This window comes from Durio zibethinus, chromosome 4 (assembly GCF_047325235.1).
Source record: "Durio zibethinus cultivar Kanyao isolate XHJ-2024 chromosome 4, ASM4732523v1, whole genome shotgun sequence".
Taxonomy (NCBI): domain Eukaryota; kingdom Viridiplantae; phylum Streptophyta; class Magnoliopsida; order Malvales; family Malvaceae; genus Durio; species Durio zibethinus.
In genome coordinates this window covers 12034078-12059061 of record NC_143165.1, presented here as the reverse complement: position 1 = coordinate 12059061, position 24984 = coordinate 12034078, and the positions used below count along the sequence as shown (strand labels likewise).

General features: G+C 30.2%; 1 protein-coding gene and 2 pseudogenes across 3 annotated transcripts; 2 read left to right on the top strand and 1 right to left on the bottom strand.

Annotated features, from left to right (window-relative positions):
* The first annotated feature begins 1469 nt into the window (after positions 1-1469).
* Positions 1470-5701, top strand: LOC149519175 (chloroplastic lipocalin-like; annotated as a pseudogene).
* Positions 5702-6732: 1031 nt separating this feature from the next.
* On the top strand, positions 6733-17287 carry LOC111287624 (DNA polymerase delta subunit 1). Of its 3 annotated transcripts, none has more exons than XR_016341567.1 (30): positions 6733-7064; positions 7163-7273; positions 7486-7592; positions 7673-7832; positions 8026-8221; positions 8322-8457; positions 8611-8748; positions 9255-9332; positions 9510-9601; positions 10225-10291; positions 10399-10470; positions 10651-10737; positions 11391-11510; positions 11590-11688; positions 11778-11885; positions 12027-12122; positions 12266-12331; positions 12482-12538; positions 12665-12752; positions 12858-12937; positions 13341-13454; positions 13808-13922; positions 14005-14177; positions 14312-14383; positions 14776-14850; positions 14945-15034; positions 15114-15274; positions 16031-16133; positions 16236-16323; positions 16769-16907. XR_016341567.1 is itself a non-coding variant. In XM_022878279.2 (30 exons), exons 1-30 carry the CDS (start codon positions 6779-6781, stop codon positions 16854-16856), a joined length of 3288 nt encoding a protein of 1095 aa, XP_022734014.2. In that variant the 5' UTR covers positions 6733-6778; the 3' UTR covers positions 16857-17287. The 3 variants fall into 3 exon arrangements, 2 of the variants coding, with proteins under 2 accessions (XP_022734014.2, XP_089615767.1); XM_022878279.2 differs by having other exon boundaries at positions 16066-16133; positions 16769-17287; XM_089759641.1 differs by lacking the exons at positions 16031-16133; positions 16236-16323 and having other exon boundaries at positions 16769-17000.
* A 4397-nt stretch (positions 17288-21684) lies between these two features.
* LOC149519174 (uncharacterized) lies at positions 21685-22415 on the bottom strand (annotated as a pseudogene).
* Between the last annotated feature and the right edge of the window lie 2569 nt (positions 22416-24984).

Genomic DNA, 24984 nt, shown 5'->3' with positions numbered 1-24984 from the left:
TGGCTACAGAGTATGAGATTTAGTAAAGAGAAAGATAGTCAAAAGCAAAGATGTGATTTTTCATAAAAAAAAAATTATAACAGATCTTGAGAAAAATGAGAAGACTACACAGGTTACTATTAGTGTGTTGTTTCAATACCGACAGAAATTTTACAAGAAAGAGCTACAAATGGTGGAAATGAGTAAGAAACATAATGTAAAGAAATGAATAAGCCAGCCACAGTTAGTGACGAGCCAAATACAATCAGTTTTGAACAGATGGAACAATCTTTTCCACCAGAGAGTATTAAGTAGAATGAGCTACCTTCAATATCAAGTGATATAGAGTCTTAGCTCAGAAGATCCACTAGAGAGTGTAGCCCGTCTACCAGGTATCTAAGTTTAGATTTTATTTTAGTTATAAGTGAAGGAGAGCCGGAAAGCTTCAAAGATGTGCAAGCTACTCCGGATAGAGAGCATTGGTTAAAAGTAATGAAAGAATAGATAGAGTCATTACGAAAAAATGGTACTTATGATATTGTTAAACTTTCAAAAAAGAATAGGCCATTAAAAAATAAATTGATGTTCAAGTTGAAAAATGATGGTAACAAATTAATAAGATACAAAGCTCGATTGGTGGTAAAAGATTTTTCTTAGAAATCAGGCATCAATTTTGATAAGGTCTTTGGTCCAGTTGTGAAGATGAGTTTCATTCGCGTGCTACTGGAATTAGTAGCTAGTTTGAATCTTGAGCTTGAGCAACTTGATATTAAAACTGAATTCTTGTATGGTGACTTGTAAGATAACATTTATATGAATCAGCTTAAGGGTTTTAAAGTGAAAAAAAAATAGCACTTAGTTTGCAAATTGAAAAAAAGCTTATATGGCTTGAAACAAGTTTCGCGATAGTGATACAAGAAGTTTGATTCTTTTATAATGAGTCACAATTATAAAAGAACGACAGCGGATCCTTGTGTGTATGTCAAAAAATTCATAATGATAACTTCATTATTCATTTATTATATGTTGATGATATGTTGATTGTGGGACAAGATACTAGTATGATTTACATGTTGAAATAACAATTATCTAAGTCTTTTGATATAAAGGATTTAGGTCCAGCAAAGCAGATTCTCGGTATGGATATTATCCAGGATAAGAGAGCTAAAAAACTGTGGTTGTCACAGAAAAAGTATGTTAAATGAGTACTTAGTAGATTCAACATGCACTATGCTAAATTAGTTAGCAATCCATTTGCCAATCATTTTTATTTGAGTAAGAAATCTTGTTTAATGTATAAGGAAAAATATTTCGCTATGTTTAATATTTCTTATTCTTTTACAGTCAGTTCTTAAATGTATCTTATGATTTGTACACGGCTTGATATTATTCATGCAGTTGGTGTAGCGAGCAAATTTTTTTCTAATTTGGAAAAAATTTACTAAAAAGCAGTAAAATAAATTTTCAAATATTTGAAGGGCACCTTAAAAATGTACTTGAGTTATGGAGTTTCACAACCAGTTCTAGAAGGATTTACTGATGTTGACATGATAGGTGATCTTGATGGTAGAAAATCTACTTCAGGACATTTGTTCACTTTTGTAGGAGGAGTTGTGTCTTGGTAGTCTAAGTTACAGAAGTATGTTGCTTTATCAATTACAAAGGCTGAGTATACTGCAGCAACTAAAATAGGTAAAAAAATGCTTTGGATGAAACGTTTTCTTCTTGAATTGAGATTAAATAAAAAAAAGTATATAATATTTTGTGATAGCCAGAGTGCTTTAGATTTGAGTAAGAATGCCATGTACCATGTTAGAACAAAAAACATTGATGTTAGATATTATTGGTTACGTTCAGTGATTAAAGAACAGCAGATGTTGTTGAAGAAAGTTCATGCTGGTGATAATGTAGCAAATATGTTAACTAAGATACTTCTTAGGGAGAAGCTTGAGTTCTATAGTAACTTGATCAGAATGAGTTCCTTGAATAAGGTAAGTTCTAAATGAAACTGCTATGATGATGAATCTCCTCCTAATGAGGCTGAAAGGAGAGATTATTAGAAAAATAGGGTCCAGTCCTATGTAATTGGTTTTAGACTAAGCAAAGGCCATAGGCCTTTGTATTTCTTTTTACACAAAGCCTTAACTATTTAATAAAAAGAGGTGGGGCTGTTTTAAGGTGGTGTCGCAAACCAAGAAAAAAAAAGCCAGTAAAAGCAAAGAGAAAAAGGAGAAGTGAGAGTTGGTTGAACAAAAGTCGATCCATGGTTTGATTGAGCTGAAACTTTGTTAGTAGGTTTATGATTCAGAGTTTTACATTTTGAATGGTGAAGATCGGGTTTGAAGCTTTCTAGGAATAAATCCATGGTGTATTTGTTGAGTCACTTATTTGGTGAGATTTCTTCAATTGTTTCTCTAGTTATTGATTAGTTATAGTTTTAACTAGAGAAGAACATTGTATATCCATTATTTAATAGTGAAGATTTTTCTAGTGATCTATGATTTTTTTCTCTACATGAGAGGGTTTTTCACGTAAATCTTGATGTGCTTTATTTTTTTTTTACGTTATTGATTATTGATTGTTGTATATTATTATAGATTTATTGCAATATATTGTTTCTGTATTGTTATGTTTATTGTTTTAGGCCCAACAATAACATTTATAAAAAAGAAGTAATAAGAAAATCTGTTTTTATTTTTGGTATCTAGGAATACGTCCCGAATCATTAGATAGGAATATGAAGATAAAAAGAGAAATAAAAAAAATCACTACAGTGTAAATAAAGAGTTTAAGAGTAAGCATTGCAGTGTAAAATAGGAAAACACAATTAGCTTAAGAGCAAGCATTACAGTGTAAAATACGAAAAAACAATTAGTGTTAACACGTTAAATACGAAACAAAATTTTTTGTTATTGTTAAATTCATATATGATTTTTGTTAAAATTTAATAAACAAATACTGTTCTTAGCAACTGCACAACTTTCATAGCTCAACCGGGTAACAGGCTTCAGGCGACACGCTCTCAGGTTTGACAAATCAAGAGCAGAATCAAGCTCTTCATCCAGTTCACCAACAACACTTCTACAAGAAATAAAGAATAAAAGTTATGGAACAGCTTATGTTAAGCATATACAAGTCACCCAAGCTAAAAAATTCAAATGCAGAATAATAAATAGAAAAAGAAGTCAAAAGGTGCTAATAACGGGATGATTTGTTGGTAAAATATTAGATTCTTAGTTTTAATAATTAAATTCGAATCCTAATAATTTCAAATAAAAAAAATTTTAATTAATAAAAAACCTTCTAACATGGGATTGAAGTGTCATAATTTCAATCATCGTCAGCTTCTTGATTGTCCATGTAGTATGTTTGCCTATAGCTAGTCAAATTTTTAACATTTGGATTTTCGATTACAATTTGAACATTACCATATGCGGTTGGAGTATGCAAAAATGAAAAAAACTAGTTTTGTCAAAATTGGAACCAGTTCTAGTTGCTTATTTGATCATCATTATAGCAATCATCCTGTCAAAAAATTTTCGACTCCCAAAATCTGATGTCTAGAACTATGTTGTAATCAATTAATTTGCAGGGTGTTTATGCTTTCGACATGAAAACACTAGCTATCCAAGCTGAAACGTTGTGTTCATGGAGAGCCTGATGGACATATTACTGGTATAAGAGGAAGGGTTCAACGCCTTTCACAGGAGGATTTGGTGGAAAATGAAACAGATTTAGAAAAGCAAGAGATGATTAAGGAGAAGTGTTACCTTTGTTTTCCTACATTGCCTTTTATTTTCCAAAGAATCATACGAAGCGATTGCTACTAACTATGACAAAATTTTCCCTTGTTTGCGGAGCAAGAGACAGGAGTTTTATGGGGGTATTCATAATTTGCCTTTAATCAAATTAATTAACTTGATTTAATTTGATTTAGTCGGTCAATAATTAAATTAATTTTGATCAATTAACAAAAATTATTTTTGAAGAATTTTGATTTTTTATTAATTGGGTTTGAAAATCGTATTAATTGGATTAACCGAAATTTTAATTAAAATATATAAATTTAAATATAAAATAAAAAATACATAAAATGAATTATTTTATTTCAAAAGTTGTTAGAGTTTTTAACATAATAAATTGGTGTTTGAATATTTTATTGGATAATTTTATTTAATTTATTTTAAATATGAGAAATTAAGGGTTTAAAATATAACTTAAATATATTTGTTATTCCATTAACTAAAAAATTAACTAAGATCGAATTAAATTCGATCGGTTAATTTTTGAAATTAATAAATCTGGTTCGGTTAACAAAAATAAATACATAATTTGATTAATTTAATTTTGGATAATTCAACTCGAAATTATTTTAGAAAAATTTTGATTTTTTATTAATTGGGTTTGAAAATCGTATTAATTGGATTAACCGAAATTTTAATTAAAATATAAAAATTTAAATATAAAATAAAAAATACATAAAATGAATTATTTTATTTCAAAAGTTGTTAGAGTTTTTAACATAATAAATTTGTATTTAAATATTTTATTAGATAATTTTATTTAATTTATTTTAAATATGAGAAATTAAGGGTTTAAAATTTAACTTAAATATATTTGTTATTCCATTAACTAAAAAATTAATTGATTAATTGAATTAAATTCGATCGGTTAATTTTTGAAATTAATAAATCTGATTCGATTAACAAAAATAAATATATAATTTGATTAATTTAATTTTGGATAATTCAATTTAAAATTAATCGAATTGACTTAATGAACATTCTTAATTTTATGACTAGATAGAGTATTTATGAAAGATTACATTAAATATTAATTATAAATCATTAATAAATCATTAAGTTAAACTTAAAATTTAATTCAATTAATTCAAATAATCATCTTTAACAATTGCCATCCAATAAATTAAAAATTTAAATCTCAATACTAACAATTTTCCTTATTCTCACGTTGTTATGGGGTTGGACAGCAAATGGTTATAATTTTACTACTCAAACTTTGTGTTACATCTTTTATGCATTTAACGGTTGCGTATATAATTTTAACAAGCAGGTTGCAGTAGTACTGATTTTGAACCGATTTATTATCACTGTTTGCTGCAACCCCAAGTTCATAGGAAGTATAAAGGATTCTTGGAATATGATCTGCAGGGAACATTTAGTAGTCCAAAAGATATTGTAATCCTTATTTCCTATTCAAGGTTGTCAATAACATATATTTTGATATTTGAATTGATTTGACATGTTAAATCAAATGATAAATTTAAAGTCATATCACTTTTATTTTTTACAAATTTATTTTTTTTACTTATAAATATAGACATTCAAATATTATCATTTCATTGGATCTTATTTTTAATTTTATATTTTATTTTTATTTTTTTTTATATTGATCTATTATTTATAATCGTAAGAAACATTTTCCGCCTTTAATTTTAGCTTTTTTTTTTCTTTGTCTTTTTTAAAATACCTACAAGTCGGAGCTTGACAAAAACATGACCCAAGCAAAATCAAAGACTCACCACAAGACTGTCAAGTGAGGTCTAACAATCAGCTAGCTGTTATGATGTTCATGTCCGGGATGCACCAGGCTCTAACAAACCAGTTTCCTGATCTGGATCTGAAAGCTCATGTTGAACTTAACCCTTTTACAAGTGTATCTGACACATCGAAGAAGCTACTCGAGCTTTATTTCGAATAAATGTTTAAACATCTCCCACAATGGGCAATTCTTTTCTGTATTTCAGCATAAAGCTATAGAATACAATAGACTGTCTTTTATTACTGTTGTGTTTACCCTTAAATTTGTCATCTAGCTTATCTTTCTTCACTTTTACAAAAAATGATTTTTTTTCTTCAATAATCTTTTTGAGAAAAGAAATAAATGAATAAAAGCAACTTCTATTTGCAAACATAGTTTATATATGATTTAAGATTTGATTCATTATCCTTATATTGATTTTATATATAAGTGAACCGAATGATACTTTTGTATACATTAGTTTACAAATTTAAGTTTTAATAAAATATTCATCAAAATGATTAAAATACAAATTACAAAAATTTTATTGTTTATTTAAATTAATTTATATAATCACTTTTAAAAAATAATATCTAATATAATATATTTAAAATTTAAATTTTAATACTTATATTAAAAGTTTAATCAAAATAAATCAAATCGATATTATCACGTTTGAATTTGACTCAACTTAAATTTTATTTTTCATGTTTGAATTTTTTTTATAAATTTAATTGAGTTACTCCAATTTGATTTGATTAAGTTTAATAAAATTATAAATATTGATATTAAATATAATATTTTTATCATTTACTTATATATTAAATGTTTTATAAATTAATAATTTGATTAAAATTGTGTACTTCTCAAATTGAGTATTTAATATTTAAATTTAACTTGATTTGTTATTTGAATAACTTGGTTTAATAATAAATAAGTCAAATTCAAATATTTTTTAATTAATCACGATTATTTTAAATTTTGACTCTTTAAATTTTTATTTATAATATTTAAAAAAATAAAAATTATTTCAATCGATTAAAACTTATTTTTTTAAATGAATAAATATTAAATTTAAGTTTTATTGATAATTACTTGAATGTAAAATTAAATTACACAGTCAGTTTATTAATTGTAAATATCCACGTGGAAGACAACTGACACCACCTTCCCTATAAAACCTCAAAACTGGCGGGAATCTCACTCTTCCCTACTCCTCAAGCCCAAAATTCCCTCCATTGCCCTCATTTTCTCTCTCATGAACAAGAGCGGCAACCCAAGGAAGCGGCCACCACAGCCGTCTCCACACCAACCATATCCGGCGACGAAGCACCAAGCCACATTGCCGACTGCCCCTCCACCGCCGACGGAAGAAGATATCGTTGATGAAGATGTCTTCTTTGAAGAAAACCTTATGGGGGAAGAAGACGTGGAATCCCTAATCCTCCGGGACTTTGAGGAACGTCAAGCTCTCGCTTCTCGTCTTTCCAAATGGGCCCGGCCTCCTCCTTCTGATGCCTACAGTTTCCAGTCTCGTGGCGTTGGTAAGCTTAAAAAGCAAACCTTTTGCAGTAAATATTTGATTTTTAGGGATTTTTGAGGAAAATTTTGAGATTTTTTTTTCTTTTCTGTGGGTTTTTAGTTTTCCAGCAATTGGAGATTGATTATGTGATTGGAGAAAGTAATAAAGATTTGCTGCCTGATTCTTCTGGTCCTGCTGCAATTATCCGAATTTTCGGGGTTACAAAAGAAGGTATTTTTTCTAACATGTTTTTAGTGATAGTTGGATGCTAAGAATGCTAAATACATTTTAATGTTATTGTTAATTTTTGTTATTTATTTGATATTTTTACGGTGAATGATTGCCACCTTTGGTTGCTGATATGATGATATTACATTTGAAAAAAAAAGGAAATCCCAAATTGTACATTTTATGGCAAGCTGATGAATTGCTTATATTTGTAGGACATAGTGTTTGTTGTCTTGTTCATGGATTTGAGCCATATTTCTACATTAGCTGCCCTCCAGGAATGGATCCTGATGATATATCCCGTTTTCATCAAACCCTTGAGGTATTTGGTTTTACCACTTCCTCAGGTTATATATTTGCTTTTAATGAGTAGCTTTATATTGTTTTAGTTACATGATTCAGGGGAAGATGAAGGAGTTGAACAGAAATAGTAAGGTACCAAAGTTTGTTCGACGTGTTGAATTGGTTCATAAAAAGAGTATTATGTATTACCAGCAGCAAAAGTCGCAGCCTTTTCTCAAGATTGTAGTTGCATTGCCAACCATGGTTACTAGTTGTCGTGGTAAAATTCCTGATGCTTTTGTATGGCCCATATTTCTCTTGAGTTGCCTACACTGCATTAAATGCATTTACTGAAGTTGTAATTAGTTTCTGTTTTTAATTTATTTTTTCTTGATGTGAACTCTAATTGTGCGCATAATTGAACATCTTCAAACCTTCATTCTGGAGGCTTGTTAATCATTGATGATTTGTAGGCATTCTTGATAGAGGCATACAAATTGAAGGCCTTGGTATGAAGAGCTTCATGACATATGAAAGCAATGTTCTTTTTGCACTTCGTTTCATGATTGATTGCAACATCGTTGGTGGTAACTGGATTGAGATACCGGCTGGTAAATATAAGAAGACAGCAAAGAATTTGTCCTACTGCCAGTTGGAGTTTGATTGCTTGTAACCTCTTCTTTTGTCTATTTTAAGAGCACTTCAACTTTCTCTTGGTATTGACTCTTTAACCTCCTGGTTTAATTCCCTTCCCCGTTATTGTTCTTAGGTATTCAGAGTTGATTAGCCATGCTCCAGAGGGGGAATTCTCAAAGATGGCTCCATTTCGCATATTGAGTTTTGACATTGAGTGTGCTGGTCGCAAAGGTCATTTTCCAGAGCCTACCCATGATCCTGTAATCCAGGTATTGTTCATTTGTTGAAAACACCAATTTGATTTTTGGGCCAAACTATTAAGTTTGTTCTTAGGATCGTGATTTCAAGTTGGATGAGGGATTAATTGAGACCTAATTGATTTTCTTTCACTATTGCTAAAGAAAATTTCCATTTCTTTCCAGGTGGCAAATCTAGTTACTTTGCAAGGAGAAGATCAACCATTCATCCGTAATGTCATGACCCTTAAGTCATGCTCCGCAATAGTTGGTGTTGATGTGATGTCTTTTGATACAGAGAAAGAAGTCTTGCTTGCTTGGAGGGTACTGATTTTGTCTCTAAAACATTTCTGTTTCATTTTACTACTTAGGCATGCATAAACACAAGGTATCAATATGTGCATATTTCTAAATCCCTCAATAATTAATTCTTTTTTTCTTATATAAGTTGTTCAAGACATGATTTCTATAGTTGTTAAGAGATTCATAAAGCTACTTCCTGATTCATCCTTGTTTCTACCTTTATGTTGTCTCCTTCTAATCCATTTGATAACAGCATTTGGATTGAACTGACAAACTGCAGGAAATGCAAGAACCAGAAAACATGTTTTTTCCGAAGCCAAATATAAAGCTGCCTTTTCTTCCATTTACCTAAGTCCACTATAGAAATCGTCAGAACATTATGAATAACTCTAAGTTTATGTCCGGCCCCTATTCTTGAAGTCTCAATGGCTCTTAAGCTAATGATATGATCAATTTCCTTTTTACTGAACCTGTTCTTTGAAGAAGGCTATGCCATTCATTGTTTAATAAGCAGGTTTTGCTTACAGGAATTTATTCGTGAAGTGGACCCTGATATTATAATCGGATACAACATTTGCAAGTTTGATTTACCATACCTTATTGAGGTAATAGAAAATCTGAACTTCTGTTTATTCTATATGAATGTTACTGCAGCAAAGGTTTCTATTTGGTTCATTATATTTGATTCGCTTTTACTTGTATGGGAGTTGGATATGCTAACTTTATGTGCTATGGACTATTGTGTGATTGAACCATCTACAAGTTGATTTTCTGGTTAACAGAGAGCACAAACATTGGGAATAGCTGAATTCCCTACGCTTGGCCGCATCAGGAATAGTAGGGTTCGTGTCAAGGATACAACCTTTTCTTCAAGGTAGAGGATCCATTATGCTTGTTTTTTATTGTTATAATTGCGACAGAATTTGGACTTATTTTCTGCTAAAATTTTGGTCCTACCTTGTTATCTCTTACTGCAATTGCAAATAATTATGGAAAACATAAACAACATTTTTAAAAATCGACTCTTTCTCCCCTTTCTGTTACCTTCTTTTCTTTTGAAAATATTCTTTTTTCTGTTTTCAAATTGGCATTGTTTGTTACCACATACTTTACAATGGCCAAGCTAGTTGCTTTTGTTGCCCAGCAGTGTTTAAAAGTCTTTCCTTCTAATGCTGTCTTTCCTATGCTATAACCTGAAAGGTCATATGAGGAGCTTAATGTGAACCAATCTTGTATTCATTTTCTTTTAGCTTCTTCAATCTATATCCTTGTTGAAATTCACTCTCTATGATTTTCAAAGTGAGACAATGAAAAAGAAAACTATGGTATCTGTAATTTACTTTAACTACCGTACAAAAAGATTTTAATTGAATTCATTGTTAGTGTGTTGCCTGTCATAGCATAACATGACTATTCTGGGTTTCTTCGAGTTTCTGGTGTGATTTACAATTTACTTTCCACATCTGTTCTCTGGTTATTGATGCTGGCTTTTTACAGACAGTATGGAACTAGGGAGAGCAAAGAAGTTACTGTGGAAGGGAGAGTTCAATTTGATTTGCTCCAGGTTTTATGCATGCGGTTTTTCTGCTTCATTAGTTTGTAGCTTTTATCTCAGAGTTTAGTGATTCATATTGACAGATTTGTTAATTAGCAATGTTTCTTTCATTGTAGGCAATGCAACGTGACTACAAACTAAGTTCTTATTCACTGAATTCAGTTTCGGCACACTTTCTTTCTGAGCAGGTCAGAATTTCTCTTCTAAGATTACTACCTGCTTACATAATTATGTCCTAATGGTCAAATATGCAGTTAGATTCTGCTAGTTGTTTCTAGCAATTAATTTCTTTCAAGGTTGCTTACTTTTGTTTGTCACTCTTATCTGAAGTGAAACACAAATTTGTGATTGGCATTGCTTTCATACAGAAAGAGGACGTCCACCATTCAATAATATCGGATCTTCAGAATGGGAATGCTGAGACTAGGAGGCGTCTTGCTGTGTATTGTTTGAAGGTGCATATTTTGGTTCCAACTTGCAAAACTTCAGCGCAAATGCTTATGGTTGCAAATTCTATGGACTTTTTTTCAGGTCCCATCAGGAATTGAGAGGCTAAAACAAACTTCCTTGTAATTATTACCGAATTGAAATGTTATTAGGCTTTCACTTTTATTGTCAGTTATTGCAAAGGAGTTTTTTTTTTTTTTTTTTTTGATTTTTTTGTGTGTATTCAACTCGTTTATTGCCTGAGCCTCTTGAGACATATGTGATAGACTGTAGTAGCTTGCATCTACTTGGCTTAGTAAAATTTGCTATCATTTAATATTTCCATATGAAAGAGCTCATTAGCTGTCTTTGGTACTATGCTTTTAAATTGTATTTACATGCATAATATGGTGCAGCCATATTGCTACAAGTATTTTGAGTGTTCAAGGCATGAAATATTAGTTATTCCCATTTCATGGCAGCTATTTGTTTATAAAATGTTACAAGCATTAGCAATCGCTTTCATTCTAAAATCCTGTCTCTTGATCTTGATTTTGTAATCTTATGTAGGTCTATGACATCAGCATGCATAAAATGCTACTTTTTGGAGTGCTCTTGTTGAGATGGAGGAACTTTTAAATCACATGACTGAATCAGTATTCTCTTTCTTCTGTGGTTGCAGGATGCTTACCTTCCCCAGAGGCTTTTGGATAAACTCATGTTTATTTACAATTATGTGGAGATGGCACGTGTCACAGGTGTCCCTATCTCTTTTCTTCTTTCTAGAGGACAAAGCATCAAGGTCTGTACAGTTTTTAAGTTTTTGTAGATTTATCAAGTGATTAAGAGTTTGAGTTTAAGATCTTTGATCTATTTTTCAGGTACTTTCTCAACTTCTTAGGAAGTCTAAACAGAAAAACCTTGTTATTCCAAATGTCAAACAGGCAGGATCTGAACAGGGAACATTTGAAGGTGCAACTGTAAGTTTGTTTTCAAATTTCCTTACCCTTCTAATTGTTTTCTAACTAAAACTGCAGCTACCTGATTAAAGGATTCAACTAACATTTAGGTGTTGGAAGCAAGAGCCGGGTTCTATGAAAAGCCAATTGCGACACTGGATTTTGCATCTCTATATCCATCAATTATGATGGCATATAATTTATGTTATTGCACACTGGTGATTCTCCTAAACCATTTTCGTCTTTAATGTCTCATTCAGCTGTTAATTCATGCTATTTTTGGTATGTTCCTTTTACTTTGATAAATAATTTGAGCTGAGAGGCTTTTGGGCAAATTCTGATCTTTGGTCTTTGTGAAGGTAACACCTGAAGATGTTCGCAAACTCAACCTCCCACCAGAATGTATTAACAAAACTCCATCTGGAGAAACATTTGTTAAACCAAATCTGCAGAAGGTTATATTATTTCAAACAATGTAAAATTTGTTATAGATGATTATCTTCTCTATAAATAAGTAAATGTTATAGGTTTTTGTTTTATTTCCTGTTGATGAATGCTTTATATGTTTAACCGATTAGAAGAATGAAAATTTTTTCAGGGGATACTTCCAGAAATCTTGGAAGAGCTATTAGCTGCCCGTAAACGAGCAAAAGCAGATTTAAAGGTACAATAATTTTCATTTAATTTTCATGTTTCTGGTTCATGTTGCTATTGGTTCTATGGTATGCCATCAAACTATTAGCTGCTCTTCTTGTCTCTTGGTCCCTTTTTCGCTTTCATTTTGTTTTGACACATATTCTTTATACGAATCTAGGAAGCAAAGGATCCGTTTGAGAAAGCTGTTTTAGATGGTCGACAGCTGGCCTTGAAGGTAGGATCACTGTTTTGTTATCATCCATTTTCAAATGGTAATTTATTGTATTCAGGGGTACAATTAACATGGTTCCTTATGTTCTTTTCATTATTTTGATCTTTTTGATTTATTATTCTGTTTCAGATAAGTGCGAATTCCGTATATGGATTTACAGGGGCTACTGTTGCTCAGTTACCATGTTTAGAGATTTCTTCAAGTGTTACAAGCTATGGTACAATAAAATGTGTCTTATTGTAGATAATTTCCATCTTTATGTATAAATTAAAATGTATTATCCTAGTTTTGTTTGATCTAACATATTGGTTACCTTGTAAAGGTCGACAAATGATTGAGCACACCAAAAAACTTGTTGAAGATAAATTCACAGTGCTAGGAGGTTATGAACACAATGCTGAGGTAAGTCATCTCAAAACCTCTAGTTGTAATGTTTTATTATTCAATGCTTATATTTGTAATGTCGTAAACCAATATGCTTGATGAAATGTATGAATCAAAATGATCTGTTGAAGAGGTTAAAAATCTGGTCGATGGTTGAAAGCTGGAACCTCAAGTGTTTTTAATTTGAAAACTTAGTTTCAGGTGAGCTCATCACATGAGAATTTTTTTTTAATCTCATCTATTTCAAAATTTCCCCAAGTTAAGGCTTGTTTTTCTTAAATGGTGCTTGGCATTGTCACTTGCTCTCCTGGCCAAGGGGATTAGAGTGATAAAATTTTGCTTATTGTTGCTTGAAATTCTTGATTCAAATTACTGTTATCAATGACTTTTGGAGAGGGAGAACTAATAATTTTATGATCAGGTTATCTATGGGGACACAGATTCAGTTATGGTACAATTTGGCGTGCCTGATGTAGAAGCAGCAATGAACTTGGGCAGAGAGGCTGCAGAATCCATCAGTGCAACCTTCACAAAAGTGAGTCTTTTCTTATTTTAAGTCGTGTTTCATCTTCTTTTTGTTTACAATTGAAGAAAGCCCAGCAGGCTAGAGTTCAAATAAGAAGAAGTGTTCTGCAACTGGTTGAACCTTAAATTTATTACACTTGGGTAAAAAAAAAAAAAAAGCTCAGGTCAACTCTGATCTTGAATCTTGATGTAAGATGGGGGCTACTGTTTAGGACCATGATACTATTAATTTCATTTAAGGAAATAGCAAAGCATCACTTGAAACTTGTTTTTGTACTTTTATCAATCTCTATTTTACTTATTAGTTATTAGTTTATCTGGTATTAACATTGTCTTCTTCTGTTATTAACCTGATGTTTTTAGCCCATCAAACTAGAGTTTGAGAAGGTTTATTATCCCTATCTTTTGATTAGCAAGAAAAGATATGCTGGTTTATTTTGGACAAATCCAAAAAGGTTTGACAAAATGGACACCAAAGGTAAACAAAAAGTTTCTCAACCATGTGAGCTTCAGAAAATTTTGTTGAACTTAACCACTAATTCACTATTTATTATGAGCAGGCATTGAAACTGTACGAAGAGACAATTGTTTATTGGTCAAAAACCTTGTAAACGAATGCCTTCACAAAATATTGATCGATAGAGATATTCCTGGTGCAGTTCAGTATGTCAAGAATACCATTTCGGATCTTCTCATGAATCGAATGGATTTGTCACTTTTGGTTATTACTAAGGTGAGGTGAATATCCTGTATTCCTGGTTTAATGTTGCTTTAGTCATTGGGCTGTCTTTAGAAGCTTTTATAGTGCTTGGTATAAATCTGTTCCAGTCGTTTTAATTTTGCTTTGTTGCTGCTCCTATATAACAGGGTCTTACAAAAACTGGAGATGATTATGAGGTAAAAGCTGCTCATGTTGAACTTGCTGAACGAATGCGCAAGGTTGGTATTTTGCTTTTTCTTGTTACATTTTCAGCATGCTACGTATAAATATATGTTTGAGGAACCTCATTATAATTATACCTAGATATGATGTTAGCTTTGTCTTCTGGGTTGTATGTATTTGATTTCTTTAGATATTTGTAAAGCCGTCAATGTTGCATGCACTTAGTAAACTGTATGCTGAGTATACATGTTATTTTTTATTGCTAGATAATTGTTAAGATGCAATAATGGTTGATGAATTTTTTTCATTCTAAATGATATAATGTGCTGTTGCCTTTACTAGATTTCAGTGATATAGGTCTTCTTCTAAGGCTGCTTATTTTATATCCTCTATAAAATGCTGATTAATCCTAGAGCATTAGGATGATTGTTTACTCTATAATTGACAGCGAGATGCTGCTACCGCTCCAAATGTTGGGGATCGGGTGCCTTATGTCATTATAAAAGCTGCAAAAGGTGCCAAGGTAATCTTGTTACTGACTTAAAATATTATTTCTCTTCTCTTGCAAATGATTATATTATTTGTATCCCAGTATCAAATACTGTCCATGAATTCAGGCTTATGAGAGGTCGGAGGACCCAATCTATGTGCTAGAAAATAACATCCCCATCGATCCCCAATACTACCTTGAAAATCAAATTAGCAAGGTTAGTTTAATGTTTAAGACTCTCCATTTTAGTTATAACAAATTTTTTCCTTGTTTTAACAATAGCGTTAATACAACAGCCACTTTTAAGAATTTTTGAGCCCATTTTGAAGAATGCCAGCAAGGAACTTCTCCATGGAAGTCACACAAGATCCATTTCCATCTCAACTCCTTCAAACAGTGGAATAATGAAATTTGCTAAGAAACAGCTTAGTTGTATTGGCTGCAAGGCACTAATTAGGTATGAATCTGCTTGCTTGTATGTTTTAGTTTTATATTAATGGATTAATAAGTTGTGGCATTTTTTTTTTGAAGAATTTGAAGATTCTTTATTTGTTGATCTTTGTTCTTTGACTATTATTTCTTAAGATAACCTCAGTCTCAATTTTTATGACTTTTTGCTTCATAGGCTAGGGTTTGTATGTTATTTTCTTTGAATTCTCTATAGAACCGTTAATAATTTGAATGCTTGGTAATATCATATCTTCTTGTGAGAGTTAGAAAACCATTATGCTTTCAATGTCGTAATGCGTTCAATTTTTATGACTTTTTGCTTTATAGGCTAGGGTTTCTATGTTCTTTTCTTTGAATTCTTTATAGAACCGTTAGTAATTTGAATGCTTGGTAATATCATATCTTCTTGTGAGAGTGACAAAACCATTATGCTTTCAATGTCGTAATGCTTTCAAACAGACTTTCCTCGATTGGTTTTTCCATAAATTGATTCTAGGTTAGTTTGGTTTCTTTTTTTTCCTTTCTTTCACACATGCACACACACTTTCTCTCTGAAACTTAATCAGAGAAACATAATCAAACCAAGAACTGCCCTTCAGAGAGGTCTGCAAATGCCAAATGTGTATTGGTAGATACATAGGCGTAAAAATTCTTAGAATTATCTGCAAGTACTTTGTAGACCGCCACCTATTGATTATTGCACAAACATGCAAAAGCTTGACATATCTTACATGTATAAATACCAAAGCAAATTTTCTGCTAGGAGTCTAATGTTACAGCATTTGGGTTTTCCCTCAGCAATGGAACACTGTGTTCACACTGCAAGGGAAGAGAGGCAGAGCTTTACTATAAAACAGTTTCTCAAGGTGGACATCTCTTCCCTTCTTGTTTTTCTGATGTGAAACAACATTATTTAGACTGTCAGAACCAAGGTCTTTTGATGTTACAATTATATTGAATGACTGCAGTGTCAGAGCTAGAGGAGCTTTTTGGGAGGTTATGGACACAATGCCAAGAGTGCCAAGGCTCTCTTCACCAGGATGTGCTGTGCACTAGGTTTTACTATCTCCTTTCTCTTTGTGACTTGTGATGAACAATTTTAATGCCGTTTAAGTTAGAGGTTTTTATTTTTTATTTTTTTCTGGAAAATGCTTGGTAAAGTTGGGATCTCGCTATGCCTTAAATATAGTGCACATATACAGTTATAAATGTAGGACCATGCAGATTGTGTGATTTATTTAGAAAAGAAGGGGAATGATGGGATGTGTACTATGTTCGGTAGAAAGGATGGAAAAGGTGAAGGATGAAAAATTTGTTAATCTAATGATTGAGATTCATAATAAGTGTGCTATTTTGTAGCTCAACCATTAGATTTAACATTTTTTTCTTCCTTTCCTCTTTCCTTCGATCCTACTAAACGAAATGCAAGTGTGTTAGCATTTGATTGCCTCCTTATTTCTCTTTTATTTTAGTTGTAAACAATGCTTTATCATGTTTGCAGTCGGGATTGCCCAATATTTTACCGGAGAAAGAAAGCACAAAAGGATATGGTAGAAGCTAAGCAGCAGTTAGACCGATGGAACTTTTAAGTCTCTTGCAGATCTTTTTCGGTTGTCCAAGAAATGCGTTTTCCCTTATCAATGAGCATTTCATGACCTGTGTCCATGACCAGAAGGAACTTCTCTATTTAGAATCAGGGCGATGGAACTCAGGATAAATCACCCCTTGTAATGGTCTTAAATTTGTCCTTTCACTGGTGCATCAAGGCTTGAATCATCGCCAGCTTTACCACTTTTGAGTTCACATTAACTTTAGTAGGTGGCTGCATAGTTGAAAAGTTCCTTTGATGCTTCTGTTCCTCAAGGTTCTTAGACTTGTAAAATGTTGAGCAATGTAAGCATTTTCGAAGTTTATTTTCCATTTTCCCGTGTCACTCCAATGCAGTGTTCATACTGGTACTTCATGGAGGATTACTGGCTTTGTGTTGACCCATGTAATGGTAATATGCTATTGTATATTATTTTTGTTACAGTGCCATTTTAGATGTTAAAAAAAAGGGTCGTTCTTGAAAAATTTAGTTCCATTGATCATATAATCACTTTTAAGAGACGGATTTTAGCAGATTTAGATTTGAATTCCATAGGGGGCAAAACAATGTACAAAATTTGGTAGGAAAATAATGGAAAACAATGACTTTTTCCCCTTTAAGACATATCAAATGAGCCTTCAACAAGAAGCATGTCCATATGGTTTAAGTACTGCAAAATGAAATGGCTTTGTGAATAGAAAGATCAAACAAAGTTTGGTTTACCATAACGAATTCAAACCACACTGAAAGATAATGGAAAATAATAACTTTTTCTCCTTTTAAGACTTCTCAAATTATAATTATAAAATAATAAGAGGTTCACACCAACTGCTTCATTCTCATAATCAATACTATTCTTTACAATGATAAAAAATACACGAAAATGATAAAATATGGTAGTATACTTTCATATAAATATGTAAGTATTTTATTTATATCGAGTTTAGTAAATTCATAAAAATTATCTTCTTACAGTCTTTTAGAGGATTCAAATTTAAATAATAAAAATAGACACACTCTCTTTGCCACTTGAATCAATCATCCGTTGATAATTTATTATGTCTTTTAATATGCTATCTACCGCTTTTTTCATATTTCAAAACATAAAAGGTTATGATTACCATTCTCATATCTTAAGAGGGTTTAGTGGATGTACGATATTTTGCATTTCTTTCAAGAATAGCAAGAAAGGAGAACAAATGCAAAATGTAAATTTGATTAGCAAGCATGTCATTTTAGCTTAGTTCAACCAAGAAAATTCCATTTATGCTAACAACTTTATATCAAATAAAACTACTTCCATAAAAAATTCAATGAAACACTAGAGATTTATCTCTTAAAATCCACATTTCCCTACTCTGTTGATGATATAACTGCCAACAAACAGTCAATAAGTTCATTACTATTAATCCTCTATATGTGTTTGTGATGTCCAATGATCATGAAATAATCTCAAAGAATAAAAAGATATATGTTTTCTATCCTTTCATCTCGCATCATATCCTATAATTCCAAGAAGTAAAGTTGATAAGAAAGTAAGAACTAGAAATGAAGGCATATTCATTGACAATTTGACATTTAAACAATACAGTCCATTTCAACTATTAAGAACTCTTGTGAATAATGTCAGATAGGGAAAGTAAAACTTTTCAAAGTGAAACTCATTTCTAATATGCAATGTCTAAGCCCTTCCGGGCATTGATTCCCATGTGTTAAGGGCTTGAATTCCCTAATCCTTCACGAGAATTCATATTTTATTATATTCATATCGTGTCAGATATGTATAAAACATAAAATATTTTCGTATCAAATTTGTAACTACAACACAAAACAAATATATATTTTTATTTTTCTAAACTCCTATACAACTTCTGCTAAAATTTTAAAACTGTCTTGACTTCTTTCCTATTGTATTAGTGTCCTGTTTAAAATTACCCAAGTCTATGGATAAGCTAATAAATATCCGCAAGAAAAATGGCATTAAAAAGCTAAAAGAAAGCTCATTAGCCAAATAATCTCAGACTTTCTATAACCTGAACAGGATTGAAGAAAAACAACCTGCTCAACTTCATCTCTGTCAAAATCATCTCTAGTCTGGCTGCCATAAATGCCAGCACCTTCAGCATCAACACCGTTCTTGCCAAGCTTGAAACAGCATCGAGTTCTTGAACCATTCGAGGGTCCTATTCTTGATGGCCCTGCCCAAGATAAAGTGTTTTGAGTACCCAGAAACTTGGGACTGAATTTTGGCAAACAAGGAACAGAATTTATGGGTTTTGAAGTAAAGGGTATCTGGAAAGTACATTGTGTTGAAGCCCAAGAAAGAAACCCACAAGCCTATTATATCGGCTAAAGGGTCCGGTTTTGCCCATTAAAGAAAAAGGGCTATGTTAGGTTAATGGTTCACGGAACCAGGAACATTGGGATCAAATATTTCAGGCTATCCATCCTACCATCAGGACCACAGCTCACGAAGTCAGAGTCATGATCCATGAAACAGGGACTTCTACCAAACTTCTGCCATTTCATCCAACCAACAGTGCAAAATTTATGAAATTCACTGCTCTTGAACACTTTTCACAAATATATTTCCCTTGACCTCCTTTTCTTTTTGTTATACAAGCAATTACAAGATAGAGGTGATAATAATTTAGATTGAATTTAATTTAATTTTTTAATAATATATAATATTATAAATTTTTAAAATTTGATTCGAATTTAAATTAAATTTTTTTGAAATTGATCTAATTTAAATTGAATTTTATCATATCAATTTGATTCGATTTAGTTCATCGATTTTAAAATTTTATTTTTTTATTTTTATATATTATTTTAATAGAAATTTCAACATATTTAAATAAATTTTTATATAAAATAATTATTTTTATTTTATAAAAATTTAAAAAATATATAAAAATTAATAAAAATATATAATTCGATTTGATTCTTTTTTTTTTCTATTATTTACATCTTGATCCTAAATTTGATTTAAACTTAATATATACATTTAATATTCTTTTTTAATTCGAAAAGATTAAAAAAATCAATTTGAAATAAATCAAATATTATAATTTTAAATCGATTTTTAATTTGTTTAATTTTTTTTCACTCCTAATACAAGGGGATTAAAAAAATAATGTTTTTGGGATTTCACCTTATTCTTTATTTCAATCATACACACACAAAAAAAATAAAAAAAAACCTCTTTTTTTTTTTAAAAAAAAGCCTTAATTTATAAAGTTTGCCAAATTGAATGGTGTAAGCTCATTATCTGCCATTTTCACTCTCAGTCTCTTTTCAGAATCATTAGTCCATAGCTGGTTGGCAACTAATCCAACAGCTAACTTTAATACATGGTTTTGGATGACTTGACAAGTTGTGAGCCAGTTTCTCTATTTTCATTTACTCTTTTTCCTACCCAGAGTGGCAAACCTAAAAATTTTAACAAATTTCTTCACATTCTCCATCTGTAATTTACAATGGACATTAGTCATATACTTCCCATCACCCCATAAAATATATACTTCCCATCACCCCATAAAAAGTTAGCCATGATAAAGTATAATGATATACAAACAAAAGAAAAAATCTAAAAAAATTTCAAAATTTAATTCGATTAATTTATATAATTATTTTAAAAAATAACATATAATAAAATTTAAATTCGAATATCAATACTTGTAATCACTTTCTTATATCCATACTATTTTCTTTATTATTTTTTTTTTAAAAAGAAAAAACCTTAAAAAAAAATCACCCCACAACTGCCTCCGTGCCTTGAAAAGTACTCAACTTGTTCACCAGACAACAACCCCACCAGGCCACCCTCTTCTAATCCCTTTTGCCAATCTTACCAGTAAAGACAGAACAGTTGCTTTCCTTTTCTTGTCCCATGGCATCGTTTAACAGCTACTTTACCTAGTATGAGATTATTATGTTATGTTGCTTCGACTCTTCATTTTTTGTATATCGGTGAGTATTCGATTTGAAATGCTTCAAAATGAACATCCATAAGGGAATTAGACTTAAAATGCAAGGAGAAACTAACAAAATATTGGAGATAATGGTAATCTTAAGCATAATACGGTGATTCGAAGAAAAAAAAAAAGGAAAAAAATATGATTTAAAATTTTAACAAAAATCGTACGGGCGTTTAACAAAAATAAAAAAATATACTAACCCTAACGTGCGTCCATGTCAAACAAGTATCTATATCTAATTCTGAAACCTATATATCAGCAAAAGTAGTGTGGGAACAGGCTACGTAACTCACTATTCAAGCCTGATCATCAGTAGGTAATTGACCCGACGATGCACCAAACAATATTAAAATGCAACCAATGTAGTTAAAAGATAATAGGCAGAGAAGTTAGAAGCTTAAATGTTTTAAGGGCAAGCACATGAATGGAATGATCAGGCCATCATTTGATCCTCCAACCAGGGAAAAATCTAGCGCTGTTCACTTTAGATAAAGAACATGTGGTAAAGAACACCAAATGGCCCAGTCTCAAAGAAATTTCTCCATCAAAAGAACACTAAGAACAACCTCTCTTCATCTACAAACCTCCTTCAATCCCATCAAACAAAGCATGCAGAGATCAAAATCCAGTGCCAGAAATGTCCCAGATATTGAAATGGCTGCACATCCTCCTGTTGAAGTAGGTACCAGGGGGACTGTGGGATCTTTGGTACTGCAAGAGATAGAGTACTTCAGTCGGCTTGAATTAAGCTGCCAAGATAGCTCGAAGAAGCCCCATTTGAATGTCAAAGATGTTGGTGCTTCTTCTAGTAGTCAGTCCAGACCTCTTGTTGGGCCTGTTATAGCAACTCAAAAGAAGAAAAAGAGAGGAGGCAGAAAGCTCCGACCAAGCATGTGTTCCATGGTGGAAATTTCAGAGAACAGGTCAGTTGGGATTCCAGGGTTCAGTTACAGGAACCTGAAATCTGATGAGAAGCAGTTGCAGGTCTAGATAATGCTCTCAGAAAGCTTAAAGAATCCAAGCTTCTTGAGACGCTTTGTTATAGGGCTAGCCCATGTCTATCCGGATTCCCACATTTTATGTCCACAGCTTCAACAATGTTAGATACTTTTTTGTCACTTTTCTGTCTGCTAGGAACTCTATCTAAAGGAATAATATCAGAGACAAGCATTGGAATTTGATGGATATTTTTACTAAAGCTTTTTGTCTTCTGGGCAGTTTGAGGGCTTTTATAGCTCTTGCTGTCTGCCACTGGTTCTTGGTTCATCCGATGATTTCCTCACCTGTAGTCTTTTGGGAGTAGCAGAACCACAGGCAACTGATACAGGAATTGTCTGAGATTTGTGTCTAAAAGATACAGGTGTTTGTGGTGCCGGTTTAATGGAGTCCAGTTCCCTTGTCATCAGGGAACTGATTGTCCCGGTTGTCCCCACCTTAATCGATCCTCCACTGAATTGATAGCTTCTAGTTTTCGAACCATGTTTCCTCTATAATTTCAAAGCCTGTTTCACAGAGCCGGTCATCCAACAACAACAAATGAATCAACAAGGTAATTATGCTACTAATTTCAGTCTTTATGCAGCTCATATTCTTCATATTTGATTAACCATTTTCTCCACAAGTTTCTCAGTAAATTTGACAAATAGAAAGCTACAGATATTAGTTATTCAAAGAACTAGATGGAGGTTTTCCATTCAAGCTTAACGCAGTATGTGGATAAATATTACTAAAGAAAAGAAAAAGAAAAGAAAAGAAAGGAAAAGAAAATTTAATACATGTATTTCGGATAATTAAAATTAATAAAAAAATAAATTTTAATAATATTATTTAGATAAAAAATAAAAAAAATTTATTATAATTTTTTATTATATATGATTTTAAAATATTTTTAGATTGTGATATATTTATTATTTTATTTGATCTCATAATTATTATTATATTAATAATTTTTAATCAAATGAAATAAAATGATGTTTTACAATCATGTATTAGAGTCATAAATGTTCTGTACACTTATTTATAGATGATCGAAAGAAATCAGTACAATGCCGCCACTTTTTGACTAGAGAAATCAATCCATTGGAGTTGTCTCGTCCATTAAAAAAGAACTTTAGTCAAAATAGTACTTTTGGATAAGAAAGTATGTACGTCTTTTGGTAGGAAAGTATGTATATTTTTTTATTATCTTGTTGACTCATTAAATTTAAATTAAAATATATTACACATAAAAATAAAATATTTTGAGTTAATTTGATATTTTATAAACTCAATAAATATGTGTATTTATATTTAATCATTTATAAAAATTAAATCATTGAAAAATTATAAAAAAATATTATATTAAAAGAGACATGTGAAATTTACTTGAAAATTTTTTTTGATGTAGTTAAGTTTTTTTGATTAAATTTTTAATATTAATAAAAAGATAGATATAATAATCTTTTTATAAAAATAAAATTTTTTAAAAAGTTTTTTCTTTAGTTTTTCTTTCAAATTAAGATATTAAAAAAGTGATGATTACAAAATAAATAAAAAATTATTGAATTTTTACCTTTTTTTTAATTAAAAATTTATCCAAATAAAAAAATAATTTTTTTCTATTACTTTTCTTTTTTTCTTTTCCTTTTTTCCCCCTCTCCTTAATTCAAATATAGTGTAAAGCTATGTTATTTTTACTACTAATAGAACCCGGATCTTAAGCTCCATTTGTTTTGTAAAAAATGATTTTTCAAAAATAATTTTTAAAAAATGTTTACATATTTTGAATTGAAAGAAATTTTTTATTATTTGGATGAGTTAATAAAAAATATTTTTTTTATTTTCTGAAAAATCTATTTTTTAAATAATATTAATATAACTATTAAAATATTAAAAATTATTTATTATTAAAATATGTTGAAATTATTTATTATTAAAATTGTTAATATTAAAAAAATTTATATTTTAATAATAATATTTAATATTATGTTAATATAAAAAATTCATTAATATTTATTAATATATTATAACATTATTTATTAATAATATTTATTATATATTATATTAATAGTATATTATTTATTCATAATTTATCAATAATAGTTAATGAAAAATATTTTCATTGTTTTCTGAAAAATCTGTTTTTTCAAATAATATTAATGTAACTTTTAAAATATTAAAAATTATTTGTTATTAAAATATATTGAAATTATTTATTATGAAAATTATTAATATTAAAAATGTATATTTTAATAATAATATTTAATATTAAAATATTATGTTAAAATAAAAAACTTAAAATAAAACTATTTATTATTCTTTATACTATTTATTAATATATTATAATATTATTTATTCACATATTATTATATTATTTATTAATATATTACAATATTATTTCTTAATATTATTTATTAATATATTATAATAATAGTATTTAGTTATTAATAATATATTATTTATTAATATATTACAATATTATTTCTTAATATTATTTATTAATATATTATAATCATAGTATATTAGTTATTAATAATATATTATTTATTAATATAATATTATTTATAAATATATTATAATATTATTTATTAATAATATATTAATTATTTATATAATATTATTTATTTATATATTATAATATAATATTATTTATTTATATAATATTATTTATAAATAAAATTATGCTTAAAAGTATTAACAGATTAGTTCTACTCATAAAGAACTTTATTACGGAAAAATATCCTTTTTTTTTATGAATTTGTAAAATAATTTTAAAAAAAATAACTTCATTTTTTGTTGATCAATAAATTATTTTTTGTTGATCAATCAATTTTTTATCAAATAAATATCTAAAAATATAAAAATCACTTTCTGCGAAACACACACGAAACCTTAGCTTAATAAAATCATGTAGTGATCACAATAGATTTATGATTCAAATTCCAGTCCACTTTCTTATTCCAGTCCAGTTTCCAGATTTTGCTTCAAATCCCATCACAAAACCAAAACCATAAACCAAAAATAATACATTGATCCCCCTCAGAAATCAAGCAGAAACAGTACCAAATCCTGAAGAAACATCATCTACATATATCAAACAATCAACAAACAACAAATCATGGAAGCCAGAAGAAAAAACAAAGAATCACCAATCTTTCAAGAGATTCAACA

Excerpts from the sequence above, each read along its gene's own strand:
- LOC111287624 (XM_022878279.2), top strand. The coding sequence starts at position 6,779 with ATGAACAAGAGCGGCAACCCAAGGAAGCGGCCACCACAGCCGTCTCCA. Across the intron at positions 10,738-11,390 it reads TTGCTGTGTATTGTTTGAAG|GATGCTTACCTTCCCCAGAG; the intron begins GTGCATATTTTG and ends CTGTGGTTGCAG. Across the intron at positions 16,324-16,768 it reads CAGGATGTGCTGTGCACTAG|TCGGGATTGCCCAATATTTT; the intron begins GTTTTACTATCT and ends TCATGTTTGCAG.